The sequence below is a fragment of the Lactuca virosa genome, chromosome 6 (genome assembly GCF_052849685.1).
Source record: "Lactuca virosa cultivar CGN04683 chromosome 6, Lactuca_virosa_CGN04683_v6, whole genome shotgun sequence".
Taxonomy (NCBI): domain Eukaryota; kingdom Viridiplantae; phylum Streptophyta; class Magnoliopsida; order Asterales; family Asteraceae; genus Lactuca; species Lactuca virosa.
Genome location: NC_136431.1, coordinates 50,506,039 through 50,528,917, shown reverse-complemented (window position 1 = coordinate 50,528,917; position 22,879 = coordinate 50,506,039). Strand labels below are relative to the sequence as shown.

At 34.1% G+C, this 22,879-nt stretch overlaps 1 protein-coding gene across 1 annotated transcript; it reads left to right on the top strand.

Moving 5' to 3' along the window:
* Nucleotides 1–7,407: 7,407 nt before the first annotated feature.
* On the top strand, nt 7,408–11,338 carry LOC145119330 (Pectin lyase-like superfamily protein). The gene is made up of 4 exons (XM_079054982.1): nt 7,408–7,714; nt 8,781–9,687; nt 9,766–9,968; nt 11,074–11,338. Exons 1-4 carry the CDS (start codon nt 7,563–7,565, stop codon nt 11,267–11,269), a joined length of 1,458 nt encoding a protein of 485 aa, XP_078911108.1. The 5' UTR covers nt 7,408–7,562; the 3' UTR covers nt 11,270–11,338.
* The last annotated feature ends 11,541 nt before the right edge of the window (nt 11,339–22,879 follow it).

Below are 22,879 nucleotides of genomic sequence, written 5' to 3'. Positions count from 1 at the left end.
CCTACCGAAATGACCCTCTTTGCCACACCTACAACATCCAAAAGATCGACACCTTCCATTATGAAACTTCCCACACTTATCACACCTGAAACTTCTCCTCTCAATTGGTCTTGATATCGAGTCGGCGAACTTGAACTGCTTGGCTGCTGGCTGTGACTGTACTGAAACTGGCCTCTCCTATTTCCTCTGGAACACTAACTTAATATCCCTCCTTCTGGCATTTGACTACAGCTCAGTCAAGGTCTGATACGGCTGAGTCGATACGAACTCTCAAATCTCCGTCTTGAGCATACTTAAGTATCGTGACATCTTCACCAGCTCTAAAGCGGCATACTCAGGGCAGAAAAGGGCTCTCTTTGTAAACATCTTTGTGATCTCCATCACCGATTGTTTCATCTGCTTAAGTGACAAGTACTCTTATGACATTCACTATCTATCTACAAGTGGAACATACTCCACACATAATATCTCTAGTAACTGCTCCCAAGTCACTGCGGCTCACTCTACATGCGAAAAGTTTTAGGTCACAAACTACCACCAACAAAGCTATAAATTCAGCACAGACTTCACTTTTTGGTCCTCAGGACACAAACACGTGTAGAAACATCCCTCTACGTCAGATATCCATCTCAAAGCAATAATTGGATCTTTGTCTCATCTGAACTCTAAAGGCTTCGTATTACTGAATTCCCGATACTGTATCATCCTGCCTCTCTGAAGTCCTACATCGGCGATGACTGCAGTGGTTGCGGTAGCAACGGCTTGCATGACAGTGGCATAATGTCTGTCAAACTCTTCAATCAACACAGTCTTAACCGGACCCAACAACTCCGGAATCGCCTCCCTGATTGCCATAACCACCTCGGCAGGAATGATCATGAAGCTCTCCTCATCACTCGGACCCGTCCTCTCAGTGCAACCAACACATATCCTAAACCTCTGGTTGCCCATATATTGAAACACACAACCAAAAGGTCAAACATGAAGGCATAGTGTTCCACACATGATGCTTTCACCTATTAGTTCCTTAGTAGCCTCGAGACTCCTTCTAACTCTCATACGGATCCTGTTCTTTTAGTAGTACGGGGACATACTACCTTCCGCACCAATCCTTAGTCAACTAAAAATTCATCTCAAGGTTCTAAGTCACTACACTAGACCAACCCTAGGTGTACTGACACCCACATGCTCCTAAAATCTGCAACTAACTTCCTAGGAACTCCTCCTAGGATTGTCCTTAATCATGCTTCCGCACCACTGGTTGCTTTGTGCATGCTAGATGTACACAATACAAGATCAGATAGACTGTCAAATAAATGACTCTACCCTAAACCCACAACCAAACAAGGAATATAAAATAATGATAAGTCAATCATTCTAAGGCTATGTAATCCTAACCGTATACAACTATTCAACATACACCTAGAAACTCACATAATCAAACAACATATAACAAGAAATTCTCTAGCCATAAGGCATCATATAAATCTGGCAATACTATCATACAGTCCCTGCAGGAATCCTTAACCTATCTACTAACATGCATTTCTAACAATTCACATATCAGCAAGTTCAAATTTAACATATATAACAAGTACGACTACTTTGGGAATCACTTTCCTGTTTGTGCTTTGGCTGATTGTACACATCACATCTCCTTATAAAACCGAGGTTAAGTCAGAGGTCCACGTTCACGATCCTAAGCCAATAATCAAACAAGAACATTACAAGAGACCGAGCCCATGTATCCAACCCAACCGTTTTATTAAAATTTCTTTTTCAGAATCATTTGTGAAAATTCTCGAAGCCTAGTTTGAGTTTAGATTCACAAAAGTGTTCCTCCAAATCCCTCAAACCATGGCTCTGATACCAACTTTTAACGTCCCATTTTTCACAACAAAAATTTCATTTTTAATTAAGGTAAAACTTCACATTTGTAGAATCCAAGTTAAGAAAAACATTTGTTCCAAAATCCATTTGTTTAAAAATCAAAGTAATATAATAAACGCGAAATATCTATGGATGTTGATGAATGTGTACATGTGACACCTCCAAACCAGAACGGCGGAAACGTCTGGGGGCAGATGGAGTGACTTCATGTGCAGTATCATAACAATTGTATATAAATGAAACATAGCAACACAAACATTCATACATTGATATTTCAAGTTTACATTGTTTACAAACTTTGTTTGCTCAAAAGTTAAATACAAATAACTGAAAAGTAGAAAACATGCAACAGCGACGCCGGCCCCTAAAAAATGGTTTGAATACCTGTTTACAGATTTCCTGAGAATACAAGTGATTTTGAAAAGTGTCAACAATTAAGTTGGTGAGTTCATAAGCATTTTGTATGAGAAGGATTTGTAATGTTTTCGTGTAGAATGATTTTGTATACTTCTAAAAAATTAGATATTTTCTTTAATATGAACTGTAAATGTATGTATTTCCTTTGTATCTTTTCCTTGTAAAATGATAATGTATGTTTCCAGAAAATCCAATATTTTCTTAAATATGAACTGTAAATGTATGTATTTCCTTTGTATCTCTTCCTTGTAAAATGATAATATATGTTTCCAGAAAATCCAATATTTTCTTAAATATGAACTGTAAGTGTATGTATTTCCTTTGTATCTTTTCCTTGTATAATGATAATCTATGTTTCCAGAAAATCCAATATTTTCTTAAATATGAACTGTAGTCTTAAACCCTAAGACCAAAATGTAAGTAATGCTGTACTGAAAATAGTATGTAGTTTAATTTATTTTATAAAACTAATGAAGTGTAAGTTACCCGTAAACCAAGTCGTTTTGTTAATCCCTATGTGAGTTATTATAACCATGCTAATATGACTGATATGCCTGAACGACGTTCTTTAGGCGTCGAAGCTGGTAGACTTTTGTCACCCTAGACTTTCCGGTCTAACTGTAGCGAACAACTGAGGTGTGGGGTTGTCAATCCCGTATAGATCTATACACAACTATCTCGCTCTCCCTCAAGGAGACTCTGGTTATAATGCAGGACTTAAGGTGTACACTAGGTAGGTACGGTGAAGGAACGTCTCACAAGAGCATCAACAGATTTACATGAACTATGACTCATTTTTCTTGTAAAATAACTATACCTTTGAAAAATTATATGGTTCTTCTGAAATGAAAGTGTGGTTTTGTGACTCCTAAACTATACCAATTATAGTTTATCTTGTATGTTTGTTGAGACTATTTAGATAATCTTTTATATAAATATAAAGTTGTTATCTTGTGTAGTGTCAAAATATGAAATTAAAACTTGATATCTTTGGGTTGAAATCCACCAAAATAGTAAATGACTAAATGTAACTATTTTTGCTAGAAAAACTATCTTTTAGTAAAAAGTTTCCAAAACCTTGTAGTTTTACAATCATATTTTCTTGATGATATTTGTAACATATAATAAGTTATGTTTTTGTTAACTTTTCATATTAAAACTAATACATCACAATATTGTATAAAAAGTAGTGATAATCATATCTTATGAAAACAATATCTTATTTTTAACATAAAGATGAAAAAATGTAAGTATTTGTCTGATGAACAAAGTTTTACTTGTATTCCCCCCCCTAAAAAACATGAAAAAGCTTGAAAATGTGTGTGTGTGTGGGGGGGGGGGGGGTATGAACTCACCTTGAGTGGTTTTGTGGGTTATTTGAGAAGATGGTGTGAAGGTTTCGAAGCCTAACACTTGAAGGTGGTGGTTGAACTTTCTTGGCAAGAATGTTATCCTAAGAGTTTAACACATAATAATATTTAGATAAATATAATGAAACTAACATAAAAGTGTATAAATACACTAGGTTTGAAGGAATACTTACCAAGAATCTAAGAATAATGCTTGAAGATTTTTGAACTTGGAAGATCCTAGGTTTGCTCTTGAGAGGTTTTGATGTTGCAGCAAAGAGGAATAAATGGAATGGGGATTGTTGGGGCTGTAAGTTCGTGCAATATAAGGGGGATAAATGACATGACTTATGCTTGGTTAACTGGTGGTTAATAGCTTGGGTATACGATGGATATTGAACTGCATGGGAAACTGATGAGATATCTTATCACAAAGTCAACTTATTCTTATCTGTTTCCTTCCCCAGACCGAAATCACATTTGTAAGGGATCATAGGGATGATTTCGGCCAAAGCAATGACCCATTAAGGGTGATTTCGGCCAAAGTGTGGCCCATTAAGGTGATTTCGGTCTTAGTGCTTTGGATCTTGGGTGTTTTCGGCCTTAGTAGTGTTCTAGGGTAGTGTTTTCGGCCTTGGGGCTCCATATGGGAGGGTTTTCGGTCTAGGCATTACTCATTAAAGGGTGATTTCGGCCCTAGGGTGTTCTAGATTGAGATTTCGGCCTTAGTGGGGTTCTAGGCCAAAACTATAAAGCAATATGTGGTCTATGATTGGTTTCCATCTATTTTGACTTGTTATAACTTGTCATATGTTAATTTTGTACATGGTTTGCAATACATATATGTATATACTTATACAAATAATGCCCCTTTTGGCTTTCAAAAGTTTATTGCAACAAGGTTACATTGTGAATTCACTTGCACATGGTTACAGTTTAGACCTTGCTTGATCCAAATTTTTCGGGTTGTCACAGTGCAGTTACACCTTCACCTTCCTACGATTACCACTGGCACCTAAAAAACATTTACTCAACAATTGTAAGCCAAATCTTAGTGAGTTCCCAAAAAATACCACACACCATAATATACATACAATGCATGAACACCGACCCCACAACATAAGACTGGATTGCCCCCAGTCTACAGTGTGACTGGCCTGCCTCGCAAGGCCTACATTACACTTGGACCGCTCCCTCTCGGCATACAACTGACTCACTATTCGCCTACAACACACTGCTAGACCGCCCGAATATGTTGGCCTATAGCACAAATCAGGACCGCCTCAATCCACACCGCCATAATATGTTGACATATGTAACAACAAGCAACCAAGTAAACACATAAACACATGCAACAATCTACCATAGTCTACTTGTTTAACAACTCACTAGAGCATATCAAGCCTCATACAGCATGCCACGTCACTACTGGAAGATCTTCAAAGAATGCATAGTTATATATAACCATAAGTGAAATAGACATTCGAACAAGTGATTCTACTCTAGAGCCACAACAAAAAAAGGAACATGCAAGAAGTCCTAGATCAAGAGTTCTCAGGCCATCCTATGTGACTACATACAACCCCTAGGACACTCCTCCGGACGATCACCAACCTACTGGTACTCTAACCAGCATACTACTACTCTCATATCCTAACATAGAAGGATATACACTGTAATACATATTATAGTGAGGAAACTCTCTTGAATTGAAGACCCAAGGAAACACAACGATATGCTCACATCCTGCACTGATCGCTCTTGCGAACCAACTAGCACATAACCAAGGTGGAAACTTAATCAATAACCCAATTCCTTTAAGTTTGACCCAAGGTCAAACTAGTTAAAAAGTCAACGGTCAACGATCAACAAAAGTCAACGATAAACAGGTCAACGACCCCCAAGATGTGGCAAGCTCTTGGCCACGTCGTGGTCAACTAAGGACAAAACAGTCGATTATCAGAACCACCACGACGTGGCAAGCCCGACCACGTCATGGGATCTAATAGAATGCCAACTTCTTCATTAAGTGCTTAATCCCTATAGATCTAAGCCTAAAACTTTAGATATACTCTTTCACACTGACTTAAGGGATAAAGTTTCCAACTTTATCCGTTAGAACTCCATACCAAGGCTAAATCTACAATCCTAAGTCCATTAAGTCCTCAATAAAGCTATAACTTGAACATGAACACAAGATACACCAAACATGGTCCTTTTTCTTATTCCATAAAAGTCTAATAGCCTAGAAAAGCCGTCACAAGCTCTAAGTTCTTCAAACTCCAATAGCATTCAAGGAAGGGACCAAAATCTTACAAAAAGAACGCAAACTTACACCAAGAAGAACATAAGTCAAGATAAGAGCTTTATACCTCTAATCACTCAGAAATCTGAAGTAGACGGTGTATCCAAGCTAGTTCCTTCCTCCCTTGCACCAAGACGATCTTCCTATTTATTGAATCTCCACCAAAGACTAAGAACTAAGCTTCAAACTAAAGGGACAAGCTCTCAAATCTTCAATGAGGATAGGGTTTTATTTGGAAGGGGTGGAGGCTGAAGAGGATGCCTTAAACCTTGAGTTTAGGTGCTTAAATATGTAGGAAACCCTAAAAGATCATGGACTTGGGCTGCAGCTGATGCCATGTCGTGGCAGACACTTGAATACACATTCATGTATTTGGCATGCCATGACGTGGTGCTCCATTTGCCACATCGTGGGACAAGGTTTTTCACAAAAACTTTGTCTTTGATCCTTCCAGGCGTTCAACTGATCTATTTTGGGAAATAGGTGTTACATTATTTACCAAAAAAAATATATATATGATTTAACAATTAAAATGTGTCTCAATCATTTTCTCTGGCCAATACATCCATTATCACCACAACCATCCACCTCTCACCACCACCATCATTCTCAAACAACAAACACCACTTTTTATCACCTCATTGCCACCACAACCATCTATCTCCACTACCACCACTAAGAAACTAATCTAAAATCCTTGAACAGATTTGGTTATTGGTCTCGTGTGATTCAAGAAGAAAGGGATGGGAAAAGGATGTTAGGGTATGTTGATTTTCATAAAGTAATAGGAGATCAAGAGAAGCAAGGAAAGATGTGAGGGATGCCAATGATAGTAAAAAGAAGGGTGGTGATGTTTTTATGGGAGATGAGACCGAGGAGATTGTACGGTTTCAATGTTTTAAAAAATAAATATGTAAAAGGTGTTATCTTTCTTCTTTTTTTATTGTGTTGGTGGGGAAAGATAAGTGAAAAAGTGATGATAGTTAGAAAAAATATGTACAAAAAATAGTTTAATAGTAAATTATATATAAAATTATGAACTTTATCGTGTTTTTGAACATCAAATGTGAGTTTGATTATATTTTTTGAGCATGTAAGTAGACTAGACCTACAATAGTTTGTCAAAACAATATTTTTTGAACAACAAACATGATTATGTAAATTTAATGGTAAATCATAGACACAAACAAAAAATTTATTATAATTTATTACCCTAAAAAACAATTTTCCTAGAATATTTACCTATGTTAACTTGAAACCTCTTTCAAACATCATCGAACTTAATGAACTTCTACATTTTAACACCTCTTATATTACATTAATGCTTTTGCCTTTGAAAAATAGTTGACAATAACATCCTTGTCGCTCTTATCACCCTGTCTTTTTTACCCTTTAAGACCCTTTGGGCCCCCATCTCCTTCCCAAATCCGCTTTTACTTTCATTATAAATCACTACTCACCCACCACCGATGGAGGCTGTCTGAGAAGTGACCACTCAGCCCTCCCTACATCTCCTCTCTCTCCATCTCCACCACTTCAACTCAAATTTACCATTTTACCCTTCTTCTCACTGTAAACCACACACTAGAAACACACTGAAAATGGAACTCAGAAGAAGCTGCATTGTGATGTTGTACACTCTGTTAGTAGTAGTGAACATAGCTGAAGAAACTTGTGCATCAATGGCTTTCAAGAATGTAACCCTACAAGGCCAACACCCTTCCCCTGAGCTTGTTGCTCAAGATCTTCAAAGGTACATCTTTTTCTTCACAATGTACCTTATTTACTATGTTTTTTACTTTTTTTTTATGCTTAGTTTTCCATATTTCTTTACAAACACTCGGTTTTGTTGAATAAATTGTTTGGTTCATGATTAACGTTTTAAATAGGTTAAATGAAAAGATTCATCTAGAAAATAAAACGGTTTACTTGGTTCTAAAGTTGTCCAAAATGTAGTTTTAATACATATAACACTTAAGTCCCTTTGTTACAAAACATAAATTAAATACCCAACAAATATAGTTTTTTTTTCCACTCAAATTGAACTCTAAATTATTAATAAAACTACATAAAAGGAAGAAAATGGACTTTTGGTCAACCCATTTATGTTCTCTATCCGTTTTCTCAGGTATTATATTTCTTATTTACTATTGTACCACTAGTTTCTGTTGATGAATAATAGATTCGCATATTTTAACAAACTTCTACAGTGTATGGTGTAAAAAAATAGAAAAAAAAACATAACATTACTAATTATAAAACACTTTTTTTTATAGTTTTCCACCTTTATTTTTTGGATATCCCTTTTTTATAAAGATAAAAGTTTTTTACTGGTATATATATTATTATAAAGATCTTGAAAGGTTTTAAATCCAAAAAATATATTTTATACTAGCAAAAAAATATAATTTAATTAAGCATAGAATTTTAATGCATAATAAGTTATAATAGCTGATTTAATATGTAAGTTAATAAAAGATTTAGCTAATAAAAACAAATAACTTATAGACAAAAATTACGTAATTTGTAAAAAAGAGGATTATGGATGTTTTTCCTTTGAGCCCAGTGCTAATATTATAATAATTAAATTAATATTAGTTTAATTAGCCTACTTTTGACTTTTTCTTTCTTCAAGATATTATGAGGTGGGCCCATGGGCCATGAAAGGTGGTCCATGTTTTGGATACTGTGCGCTTTTGCTTTCCATTTTAAACATATTTTCTCTTATTGTCTAATTATAATAATTTATATTTAAAATCAATTAATTTCCATTAAATTTGTAAATAATCGTTTTAATTATAAGAAAAACATAAATGCAGGAGGGTAAATGTGTCAATAACAAGACGAGAAATGCTATCATACGCCAACGAGGACACAGCAACCAACTGCCTCACCGGAAACCCCATCGACGACTGCTGGCGTTGCGACCCCAACTGGCACCTCAACCGCCAACGTCTCGCCGACTGCGGCATCGGCTTCGGCCAATACGCCTTAGGCGGCAAAGGCGGCCGTTACTACGTTGTCACCGACTCCTCCGACCACGACGCCGTCAACCCCCGTCCAGGCACTCTCCGGTGGGCTGTCATCCAAACTGAACCCCTCTGGATCGTCTTCCCCACCAACATGCACATCCAACTCTCACAAGAACTCATCTTCAACAGCTTCAAAACCGTCGACGGCCGTGGCGCCAACGTCCACATCACCGGCGGCGGCTGCATTACTCTCCAGTACATCACCAACGTCATTATCCATAACATCCACATCCACCATTGTTACGAGTCCGGCAACACCAATGTCCGGTCAAGCCCAACGCATTACGGGTACAGAACAAAATCCGACGGTGATGGGATTTCCATATTCGGGTCTCGTGATCTTTGGATTGATCACTGCTCGTTGTCGCATTGTAAAGACGGGTTGATAGACGCCGTCATGGGGTCCACCGGAATCACCATATCCAACAACTTCTTCTCGCATCACGACGAGGTAATGCTGTTAGGACACAGCGATGATTACTTGCCGGATTCCGGCATGCAGGTGACCATCGCTTTCAATCACTTCGGAGAAAAGTTGGTGCAGAGAATGCCCCGGTGCCGGAGAGGGTATATTCACGTCGTTAACAATGTGTATTCCCGGTGGGAAATGTACGCTATCGGAGGTAGTGGAAATCCGACGATCAACAGTCAAGGAAACCGGTATACTGCTCCGGCGAATCCTAACGCCAAGGAGGTAGAAAACTTTCTAAAAAAATTTAATAACAGTGTATGAATTTTTGATGATTCTAACGTCGGAAATTTGATCGGAAAGGTGACGAAGAGGGTGGAAACAGCACAGGAGCATTGGAGAGGGTGGAATTGGAGGAGTGAAGGAGATATTCTGGTGAACGGAGCTTTCTTTGTGGCTTCCGGCGAAGGGTTAGAGCTCAAGTATGAGAAAGCTTACAGTGTCGAGCCTAAATCCGCCGGATTGATCGACCAACTCACCATGAACTCCGGCGTGCTTGGTAGCAGGTTCGATCTCATTTTCAATTAGTTAACTCTAAATATTTTTAAATTTTCAAATGATTTTTTTAAAAATAATTATACAAATACGTATAAACAAACTTGGATTAAACGAAATTAACATTGTTACTTTACATTTATCTAGCACATACTTTTGACCTTTTTTTAATCTTGTCATTGCTTTTACCCATGTCTTAATTTTCTCTACTTTTTCTTTTTCTTAAATGTAATGTATTTATGGGATAGACTAATGATGAATATTTTGAAAATTTATCCAAAGTTACAATTTTAATCCATTAGTTCTCCACCAATCATGCTTCTTCTGTTACCTTAGCACTTAGCAAATTTGATGGTGTATAGGCCATGTGCCTTTTATTCAAAGAAATTTAGCTCCCACAATGTCCTTTAGTAATTCTGTTTAAATAATATGTGTGGGACATGCCAAGTAGGCATTTGGGGCCAAGAGTATCCACTAGTTTTTCAATGAGTGTTTTTTAGGTGTCACTATATCAACAAATATAAAATTTAATAAACTTTTAGAATAGTAAAATTGCAGTAAAGCTTTATATATGGATCTTACCAATACAATTTATTGAGTAAATAAATAAAGTAGTATTATAAGTATGAAAAAAATTCAATCTATTAAGTTTATAAATTTTTAAATAATATAAAAAAGCTTCCACAACTTTCTTTTGACTTTACATAGGCTTTTGACCAAATAGTCTTTTTAAAAAGATCATTATGGTTAATATAAATTCATGGTTTTAGAAACATACTAGCATCCAACTCTATGAAAAAACATGTTCTAAAAAAGCAAAAGCTTATATTATAAGTTCATAAATAAACAAAAGATATGTAATATTATATCTATATAGATTATAGCCACCTAAAGTTGATTTGTCTTTTATGCAACCGGTCCCATATTTGCTTATAAAAGTATGAAATAGGTATTTTTTTTCAATGTCCATAAAGGTTTACACGTTTATTACATACAAACTTTTACAACAATCAAGATGGTGTTCTAAAATACACAATTTATATAAACCAATTCAATGATATTTATATTATCTTGTGATACATTTAATTAAATATCGAGTTTTGTTGATCAAAACAGGAGCAATAAGCTTGGGAAGTGGACTGATGGGAATGGAGATGCTGAAGTAGGCATAGATGGTGGCGAGAATGACTATGGTGAAGATAGTGATGGCTCCTTTCGACTGAATTCATTTACTTTGATTTCATCTCTTTTTATTGCAATGTTATCGTTCATGATTTCATGCTCAATTTGTGATTCAATCATGTTATTGTGACAACAAAACATTTGGGAAAAAGTTCTCCAAATTGATTTTGAATCATCAAGAAATTTCAGTTTCTATTTCTCTTGTGATCTCTTTGTGTATATTAATGTGCATATATAATTCGTTTCTCAAATTTAGAATAGTAGTCTTATAATTTTAATATTAACATATAATGATATGATAACTTTTGAGTAATTTATTTTGTGTTATACCATATTATTTTATGATAACTTTGACCAAAGAGGTTGTTGCCTAGTTTTATAGGAATTGTTGGAAATATGTCAAATATTGTTTTGGAGAAATGTAGAAGAAATTTACGGTGGATTTATATTGAGGAAATTACAAATACAACTATCTAAAAAAAATAAAAAATTAACCAAAAAATAAAGATTTTCCACCAATAACAATACATTTCCAAGGCCACCATACGAAATGATTATTGTCAATGATCCAAAAGGCGTATTTTTAGGCATTTTGCAGTGCGTCTGTCTCTATAGATATTTCGCTGGATGTGATCCAGTATCAAATGGGCCGGATGTGATCCTCCATATTTAAGCTAAATTTTTTTTATGTGCGAGCTTTATTTATTTATTTATTTATGAAATAATTTAGATTCGCGTATATATTATATACTAGTTTATAACCCGTAATAAACACGGTTATAAAATTAATTAAACTTTTAAAATAAAAATTTATAATTATTAATCAATTATTTTAAATAAATCATTTTAAATAAATTATTAATTAAGATATATATATATATCAAAATTTTAAAATTATTATAACTTCAAATTAACATATAATTAGAAAATGTAAATTTGAATTTTGAAATTAGTTGTCTAATATATCTACATGACACATGATATAATATTAATGAGGAGTAGTAGTAGAGTGACACTTGACAAAAGGAGATTAAAACTATTCATTTATTAGAATATGATTTTTAATTTTTTTTTTAATTATGATTTTGGAGGTATAAAATATTTTGTAGGGATGAGTATTTCATAAATGGTGTGAACATTAGTGACCAATCAGACACAAAATGATTACTGCGAAATACACAAAATGATTTTATGGAATTTCAGATTGCAGATAAACATCAGTGACCAATCAGACAAACTCAAAAAAATAGTTATTTTTATCATTTATTTTTGGAAAATTAAGTAATCTAAGTATTTAACCACAATTTAAACTTTGAAGAAAATAATAATAATAAATTGTTTTTGGAAAAAATAGCCATTTAGTCCGGAATGGGAATTCCTGAAAAAAAATATTTTTTTTTCTCATAAAAATACATTTTAGACTAACATTCCGAAATTCCGGACCAAAATTTCAGATTTCGGATTGAAATTTCGGAATTCGGGAAAAAAACTCTGAAATTTTAAGAACAAATCCAAAATCCGATAAAAGATTTCGGATTTTCAAAAAAAATTGTGTTGTACTTAAGTCCAACAAAAAGTTAAGCAAACATAGTAAATGTGAACTATATATATGATATTAGTGCATAAACTCATATATTTTATTGAAAAATAGTGACACTAAACACTTTCAAATTGATTTTGGACATAAGTAGAGAGATTTCTTTGAAAAAAAAATTTCAAGATCAAATCCGGAATGGAGGATTCGAGAGTAAGTATTATTATTTTTTTTAAACTATAAAAAAAATAATTATTAAAAAAACTTATTTATATTGATTAGTTTACTCAAATTTCCATTAATTTTTATTTACTTTTTATATTACACTTTAGTTAAGTTTGAGGGGAGTGGTGTCAGTCAAATCAAGCTTCATCTCAGCTCCGACAAGAAAGAAAGGGGGAAGAAGAATGAAAGAAGAAGAAGAGAGGGTGAGGCTGCCAAGTGGGGAGAATGAATGGGGAAGAAGAAAGAGACTTGGATTGCCATTGCTGAGTTTGGACTCCAAGCTCGACATGCCGAGTTCACGGACCGGTGTTTGCGGAGTCCACCTCACTCTTGTCGAGACAACTCCGTCTAATCTAATAGTCTTTTACCAAGCCTTTAAGTGTAAAATTTTTAGGCTTGGTCAAGCTCGAGCCTTTATTTCATATTTTATAGTAAAGTAAACTAATGTTGAATATCATTTATTACTTCATTAGATAAACTTAAAACCATTTTCGAATACTTTAAAAACACTTAAAATTTTTAAAAGTGTTATTACATAAAAGATTTGTTTTTTCTAAAAAAATCCCTTAAAATTTTCTATTTTATTTCTTTGATTTGGTTACATGTGCAAACCTTTTTGTTTTGCCTCATAATATCTATATTTTTCATTTTGTTGTTGTTTATAATGTTTTGATACTTTTCAATATACAAATCTAAAGAAAACATTTGATTATTTTTTCAAGACTAGGAGAAATAATGTTGTGTCTGATTCTTGTTGGCAAAATGCATATCAAAATCTATTTACAAGATGATCGTTGATTGTAGTAGGTGAAAACCAACAATCTAAGTTGTCTTGGTATCATAGACAATTTGGAGTTTGAAAGTTGGCTTTCCGTTTGATACTTAAAACAAACTAAGATGTCAAATCTACTAAGATCCCCACTCTTCACCTAATACATCTTTGAGCATCCTTTAAATAGATTTTTATATATATTTTGCTAACAAGAATCAAAGATGAAAATTATTATGAATCAAATCACCTATAAGATTGAAAATATTTATGACGGGTAAAACATGAAAGCTGGAATTAGAATCCAAACATAAATTGGAGTTTGGAAACTAACATTATTTTTTATTTTGAAAAAGAATCTAAGATGAAAAAGTCTATTATATGTTTGGAATCTAATATCAACTTTCATGTTTCCTTATCATAATCATTTTTAATCTTAGAGGTGATTTGATCTATAAAAATTCTCATGGTTGATTCTTGTTGGCAAAATACATATTAGAATCTAATTTACGGGTTGTTCAGAGATTGTAGGAGGTAAAAATTATGGGTCTAAGTTGGCTTGACATTAGCTTGTTTAAAGAATCAGACAGAAAGACAACTTTTGAACTCTAAGTGGTCTATGATAGAGACACACAAATTGGATATTCGATTAGGATCTAATCCGATCCGAAATTGGGATCCTGTGAAAACTGGATTTGATAATCTAATCCATTATAGTTGGATCATACTTCTATACCTAAGACATGATTTACTCCCAGCTCACAAAACCGCTTTTTCGATGATTCGGATCCGAATATTTTTTTCACTCATTAAAAAGGGTAAAACTCATTTTTTTCTTCTAGCTTTTAGAAAATGGTAAACGGTTATATTGATTTTTTTGTCCTTTTGGCTCTCTAAATAGATAAATGGAGGTTAAATGCTAGTATTCAACACACAAACATAAACACTTGTCTATGCTCTTCCATAATAAAATTTAGTTCAAGAAATTCTTATATTCAAGACTCAAACGATGTTGTCGTAAAAATCTTACAAAACATCGGGTGAAGGATGTTTGGGAGCATTATGATTTCTGTAAAGTGTTGAATAGCAAGGAAAATTCTAGTTGCAAAAAGTGGGGGTGCGTTTCTAGGAAATTCCGACAACAACACCTTCCGAACCCATGCAAATAAAACTTGCCCCGTTTTAAAAGTGTATCCGGATCATACGGGTGTTCATCTTGAATGAGTGATTTTTATTTACAACAACACGCTTTTGGAAAGCTTTAGCAAATTCGTGATTCAGTAGTTGTTGCACTACTCTTAGGAGTGTATAAATTATTCGAAATAACTAAAAAACATTTGAAATTAGGATTCTTAAAATTTAAAAAACAGATTTTCTTTAATTTGTAGTGCTTAGTCCTTACCCGAATCTCCTCCCAATAGCTAATCTAGCTGTAATGACCTGTTTGGTAGATCTCTCTACTTGAATACTAAATAAACGAGTTATTGCTTTTGAAATTTTTTGCTTATCAACATACGATGGAGTATTAATTTGCAATTTTAGTTACCGTTACAGAGTTTTACTATTTAATCATCAAATTTATCTCTATTTTTTTACAATGCAAGTAAGAATTCTGTCGGCGCGAAATGATTAGTCGCAAAATATCAACCTATTTTATCAATCATGTTTTGTCATATTCGATGTGTTTGTCACATAATTGACTTAGCGGTACAAGATGATCTAAAACAAATAAATTACACGATTGAAAAACTCAAAACTTTGTTAACAATAATTTCTGAAAAAAACAAAGCTACCCATGATAGAAGATACACACTTTCCATTGACGTAATACCAGATAGTCCGAGTTAGGACGAACACCAAGACTAGACGGAGTTCGACGTTTGCATTATGTTTGAAACAACGATACACCAAAAAAACCGCTTTGCAATTATTTTATGACATGATTTATAAATGAAAAAACTGTTTACAATTAAAATTGAGATTTTATGGAACAATTTACGTAGATGTTAGAAGTTTTTAAACATCCAACAACCTTTTTTTATCAGGATTTTCTTATCCAAATAGTTTCTTTAGTAGTAAACGAATTACGGTTGATGGTGGCACAATTTACATGTTTCTAAAAGAGAGGTGAAATATTTGTTGTAACATCCTGACTCCCAGGTATGAGATTTATGGCTTACAAGACAATTTTCTCTTTTGAACTCGTTGAGTTGATAGCCTCAACTCGACGTGTTGGAAGCTCTTGGGCAACACATGTTTTTGAACTAACTTGACGAGTTGGCGGCTGTTTATGAAGCCCTAATTTTTAGGGTGTTGCACCCTATCTAAAGACCTTATGGCCTTTGGATGACCTCTTTGTCCGCCCCTCTGTCCAGAGAAACCCTAATTTGTGCATTCTCTCCCTTTTTGTGTGTGTGTGAGCTTGAAGAGTGAGTTTTTGGTGATCTTTTGAAGGAGCTTGGAGTTTGAAGAGGCTTATTTGAGAGGAAGGTTGTAGATCCGGTATCTTCTCTGTTGTTGCAACCATTTTGAGGTATAAAGTCGATACCCTGGTCTTTTATTGCTTAGATCTTTCCCTTTGGAAGTTTATTATTATTTTTGGCTCATTTTGGGGTCATTCTTGGGTTTGGCCATTTATTGAAGTTGCCACTTCAGATCTGGATGCTTGTGGCCTCTTTGGGCTTAAAGCTTCAAGTTTTATCATGTTATAGGCCCCCCTTCATGCTTTAGGCCCTTGATAGGCCTTCTTTGAGTGTTTTAGCCTCCTTGTGTTATGCATGGACGTAAAGTCAGCAAATTTACGTGGCTGTCCAGCTCATGGGTTCCAGATCTTCATTTTTGAGCGTTGGAAGGGGCGAAAAAGGGACTGAATGAGTTAAGTTGGGAAAACTCGATGAGTTATCCTGGCAACTCGGCGAGTTGGCTCGAGTTTTCCCGCTATTCTGGATACTGTAGGGACTCGACGAGTTGGTTGGGGTTTTTCCCCGTTTCTCTAAGTGATAAAGGAACTCGACGAGTTAGGTCAACATGGACTGTTGACCTTGACCTTGATCATGGTTGACCAAGTTTGACTTTGAGGGTATTTTGGGTATTTGAGGTTTTGATGGGTGGGTCATGATGGTTGTAGGCTTTGGGTCGGGAGCTGGGATTCGGAGTTAGATCTTATCAATTCAGCTGCTTGTGAGGTGAGTTTTCCTCACTGTACTTATGGGTCGAAGGCACCAATGCCGAACCTTTTGGATTGTTGTCTTGGTTATCTTAGGATGTTATTATGTTGTTACGATCTGTTAGATTGGTATCCTGGTAGATAGGACGATATTATGCTTATTGATCTGTATGATCTGTGCTTGCATGTTGATTGATTATGTGTTTATGAGTTATGTATATGTCGACATGTGTGTGTGGTTGGGTTGAGGCGGTCCTGCTTTGTGCTGAAGGTCAACAGACCCAGGGCGGCCTGGATAGACTGCAGGCATGCGAGGCGGTCCAGTCATGCTGAAGGCTCGGGAGCGGTCTAGATAGTATGAAGGCCCTGTGAGGCGGTCCATTCAGGCTGAAGGCTCATTTATGTTTGTTGTTGTCTGTATGTTATGTGGTGGTATTTTGGGGAAGACTCGCTAAGCTCTGGGATTACAGTTTTTGGTTGTGTTTCAGGTACTTCAGATGATCGTGAAAAGGCGAAGGCTTGATCGTGCACCTCATCGCATTTCATGTTATGATTTCTGGGAAAAACTCTAATGTGAAACCTAATTTGAAAACAATATGTAATAAATGAGGTTTTTGGAATTATGTAAAAGTTTTAAATTTTTCGAAATTTTATGGATGTTACATTTGTTTTGGTTACCCAATCAATAAGAGAAAAATTAGTAAAATATTTTAAAAAAATGTGATCCCTCTTTACTTGCGTTGCAGATTTGAACTCTTGTATAAATTTTACACATTTACATGATTTACTTAAAAAACTATTGGTCTATTTAAGTTTGTAAAAAATGGACTTTGGCTACATTTTTAACCAAATAAACTTTTCAATATGCTTTTACTAGTTTAATTAAAATTTATGCTACAAAATATGAAAAAAAGCCAAACTTTGTTGGTGGTGTAACTGACAATACTAGTTACACATGGTGTAGTGGAGGTCAGATAGAACATGAGCTCGACCCTTATAACTTGCTATTGACTGAGCAAAGCAGAATATCACACATATTAACACCTAGTAGCGAACTTGATATCCTATGTTGATGGTGGTTTGTATGTGCTTGATGGATTACTTAGATTTGGTGGAACATATACAACACATGTCAACACTCGAAGACCCTTGCCAAGACAATGCCGAGCAGAAATATTAGAACAAGAACCGAAACAAACCCTATCCATGCCTCCAAAACCGACTTATGGCATTCTAAATACAAAGATGACAATGAAATTGAAGACAACTACCCTATATGTAGAGGTTGAAGACCAAAAAAACATAGGCAAGCTCATAGTAGAAGACCACAAAATTGAAGATTACTTGACAAAATATTTTAGCGACACTTTATCAACTATTATTAAATTTCAATTTTGTTGTGTGTTCTTAAATTCTTAATGAAGTTATATTACATTTTATGGTATATTTGATTTCTTTATAACATCAAAAAAAAAATCAATGGACGGATTAAATCAAACCAGTTAATCCGGTGGGAAAAAGTCTGGAAAATATTCATTCAAAACCGGTTTGGATCTGGTTAGGATTATGTATAATCTCATCTTAACCGGATTAGATCGAATCAAATTTTATTTATGATACCAAGCCAACTTAAACCACCAATCTTCACATGTTACAATCTCCGAACATCATATAAAGAAATTTTGATATGCATTCTACCAAATAGAATCGGACATAACATCCTTTCTCCTTGTTTTGAAAAAAAAAATCAAATGTGTTCTTTTAGATTTTAATGTTTAAAACTATAACGGACAATTGAAATGACAACAACATGAAAACAAAAGAATTATTAGGCAAAACAAAATAGTTTGCAACATGTGAGATTTCTGGGGAAAAAAAGTTGAGGTTTTCTATCATTTTTTATTGCGTAAAATCGAAAGATTACGCATAAACCCGCTAAAATAGCCAAATCAATATATATATATATATATATATATATATATATGAATTTAAAAAAAAAAAAATTGTTTCATCCGTAAAAATTGTAATATATAGGGTCATGTAATTTACCATTTTTTCAAACTTGAAAATGCGGTTGTGTCAAACCCCAGCCAGCGGCGGAAACGTAGGGCTGTGCATTTAGAGATGTTGGATCCGAAAACAAGTATATTGAACAATACACGAAAATATAACACAATACTTCTTTTATTCATTATTGCTAAAGGGTTACATTATTCGATCTCCAAACACACTCCCTAAACATAAACTAAACAATAGGAAAATAAATAAAACTTCCATCAGCCAGGTGACGAGTTCCTTCAACACTCTACGTCCACTGCTACTCATTTTCCTGAGAATACATGAATTTTGAAAACGTCAACAAAATATTGGTGAGTTCATAGGTTTTTAAGGCTTTTTACTTTTTAGAATAGTTTTATCATCTTTTAAAGACATTTCTATTCTTTGTATATTGTTTTCCCTAGGATAAATTTTTCTTTTAGTATTTATCCTATAACTTCTTTTTTTTTTATATTTATATTCCTTTTTATTATATTTTCATACTTTGATTACTTCCTAGGTATTCTCTTCTTGTTAGTATAATTAATTAAGGATGACGAGCAAAGTTACAATGAGTCCTTATAATCGAGCTATATGACTTGAAATTTTCCCCGCTACAACGCTTCATAGGACATCGTGAAAAGGCTATAAAGTTCTGTCGGCGGGGGTTGTAGCTAGCAACCGCAGGTGAGAGTGTCAATCCCGTATAAATCTATACATACCTTTACCGCTCACTTAATATTAACGATTATAGATTCGGGGTTAGCTGAATATTTAATGGGCTAAAGGATGAATATTATGTCTCATTTAACACTTGCTTTGATAAAGATTTAAAGTATAATTATTTATCTGTATTATTCTTTTCTTTAGTTTTCTTTTAATATAATTTCCTTATATATATATATATATATATATATATATATATATATATATATATATATATATATATATATATATATATATATATATATATATATATATATATATATATATATATATATACTTAACCTTATATATAATAATTATCTTTGTATTGATATTCTTTGATATGATATTAGGGCATGGTACACTTAAGTACAAGTACATTGTTTATACTTAAGTTTTCCTTTAACATAGTTTTATTTCATAATTATTCTGATATATATATATATATATATATATATATATATATATATATATATATATATATATATATATATATATATATATATTTTGATATAGATAAAATATTAGGGCAGAGTAACAACTAGGTAGTATGCTTATCCTTAAACTTTGGCTAGCATAACAACTAGATAATAGGTTATATTTGGCCAACATAACAACTAGGTATAATCCTTTAGTATAATCTTAAGCATTATAACGACTAGGCATAATATTATTCTTAAAGTTTATGAAGGATAACAACTGGATATAATATTATCTTAACGTTGCGTGTATTCCCCCCCCCCCCCCCCCCCAATAAAACATTTGAAAACAATAAAAGTGGGGTCGTGAACTCATCCTAATAGCGTGATTCTTTGATGTAGAGTAGATTAGAGCTTGGGACTTCGAAGATCGCCTCGGGATGGAATGACTTCGATCAGAGAGTGAGAGAGAACTTGCTTTGAAGGTGTGCATATGGGGTATGCAAACACTTCTATTTATAGCAGAGTTTTTTGAGTGCGTGCGACGTAAATATCCGTGTGTGTCGCGCATAAGCTTCGTGGCTCCATCCAGGAGTCGCCACGTGTCACTATCTCGCTGGGCCACGTCACATGCAATCTTCGCGAATCTGGGGGTTAGAATGCACGTCGGGCATGGCGCGCACCTCACGCGTGCAAAAATGATTTTGGAAAAATCATATCTTTTGCGTACGAGCTCTAATCTTTACCCTTTTATGTTTATGTGATGGTCTCAACGAGTACTACAACTTTCCTTTAGGCTGTTTTGACTAGTTTTGACTTTCACTTTTTGGTCTAACGAGGTATAATTAAATGATTTTTTAAAAATCATATCTTTTTAATACGGGCTCCGTTTTTGACGTTTTTTGTCTTGATGTTTTCACCTCGAGAGGTAGTACGAGTTCCCTTTTGGTGACACTAGCCAAAACTTGACCGATTTCTTAATCCTATTTTGACGTTAATAACTTTAATTACACGGTTGATTTTACTTTTTACAAAAACCGTAACTCCTGCAATCGAAGTTAGATTTTTACGAAGTTTATATCTCTGGAATCACATCGTCATGTACTTTCCGAATATATTAACCAACTTAATAGATGATACGATTTTTTTGGACACTCATTTTTGAGCCTATGAGTCGATTTATCTCTATATGTAAAAGTATATTCAATCATATTTATTTGTAAAAATGAAATATTACATCGATACTTTATTATATTTATTTATCTATGTTAATTTTTAACGGTGGTTAGTGACAAAGTTTTCTCAGTTTACACAATTGCTTTGGTTCCCAATTTTAAAATCCATCCAACAATTAGTCAAGTTTTCTTGCACAAACTTTAACCACTTAACGTTTCTTTAATTTGTCTTTACATTAAACTTTTACCAGTCACCGTAAGGCCTAACTCTATAAATCAGTTAAGGGAAGATGGTGCAACCACGTGTATTCGAATACCCAAATTTTATATAAACAACTCGGAGTGGTGGTATATATAAGTACGACAATATCTAATGATCGTCAAAGACTCTTTTCATGACATTTCTTAATCAAAGTTTGCTTTTATTTAAACAAGTGAAGTTTATTACTTTGTGTCGAAGAAAAAGTGAGTATGTATAGTGGGAGAGGATGTAAAGCCACCATTATATCATGCATAATGAATCCTTAAATGGAAAGACAAGTACAAAGCTTTTTACATTATTTTCCAGCAACAAAAGGAACCCAGTATCTTACCACCATTGTACGACAACTAGCTTTTGATCTCAAAGATTCAAGCCAATTGAATTCTAATTTTAGTTTTAATAAGAGTTCACTTTATAGTTATACAAATTTATTTAACTTTCGAAGGTTCAATAAGATGTTTTTCAAAAGGTAATGTAAAGTAAACTAGTTTTGATAGAGCTAGCAAAACTTGTGTTGCATGTTGCACCATTTCTTTCAAGCTGCGATACTATTAAGTGCTGTTCAATAATTAAACTCAAATGAAGACTGATAAAAGTTAAAGATGATATAAAGAACAAGTTATGGTTACAAAGCAATAAAAACCAAAAGTGAGCATTGAAAAAAGGAACAGGATGCATACTTTTTGTGGCAAAAACCTTTGCAAATGTAATTCTTTGTGGTCTACCTGTCCCACCCTACATATGAAATTTAAGGACGCCCGTTTTACATAAACCAAAGACTCGCAAAATTACTACCCTTTAAGATACAATTTTCTTATACAATATGCCACTTCACAATATCTTCAAGACTTGTTTTGTATAGAATAAGAAAAAAAAGGTATATCTAAAGTTGTGTTATGTCAACTTTATATCCAAGTAACCTTGAAAAGAATAGTGTGTAATTTCCTGTTGGATAAGAAGTGCTGTTTTAAAGTTATGATTCCCTTCATATTTTATGTGAGTGAAAGCATATAAAAGGTTTTCATGACAAGACTTCTAGAGACACATGTTAGAATGATGATTTCAAGTAGATTTTGTATCTCCTACCTTTAGACAAAGTAGCTTCTTCCAAATACATTTATGTTATCAACTTCACCTGACCAAACTCCATGACATACTATATGCTTCAAGTTTTATATCGCTTGACACTTGGAATCCTCTTATAAGAGAGAGAGAGAGAGAGAACCATCAACAATCATTGGATAATAAAGATTTTATTATTTTTGTTATGAAAAATTTGTAAATAATGTAAATTTCAATGGCATTAGTTAATGATTACAACACATCCATGTTCGATCCCTCCTCCTATCAAAATGACAATGCACAAAATTAACTCTATTAGGCTACGAGGAGTGCGCCTCGGCAAATTTAAGATGGCGTACACACCACGCCAACAACTTGTAATGCCG

What these genes read in the sequence shown, in the direction of transcription:
- LOC145119330 (XM_079054982.1), top strand. Translation starts at nt 7,563, where the DNA reads ATGGAACTCAGAAGAAGCTGCATTGTGATGTTGTACACTCTGTTAGTA. An exon ending in GTTGCTCAAGATCTTCAAAG is followed by an intron (nt 7,715 to 8,780) that starts GTACATCTTTTT and finishes ACATAAATGCAG; the next exon opens with GAGGGTAAATGTGTCAATAA. An exon ending in CGAATCCTAACGCCAAGGAG is followed by an intron (nt 9,688 to 9,765) that starts GTAGAAAACTTT and finishes TTGATCGGAAAG; the next exon opens with GTGACGAAGAGGGTGGAAAC.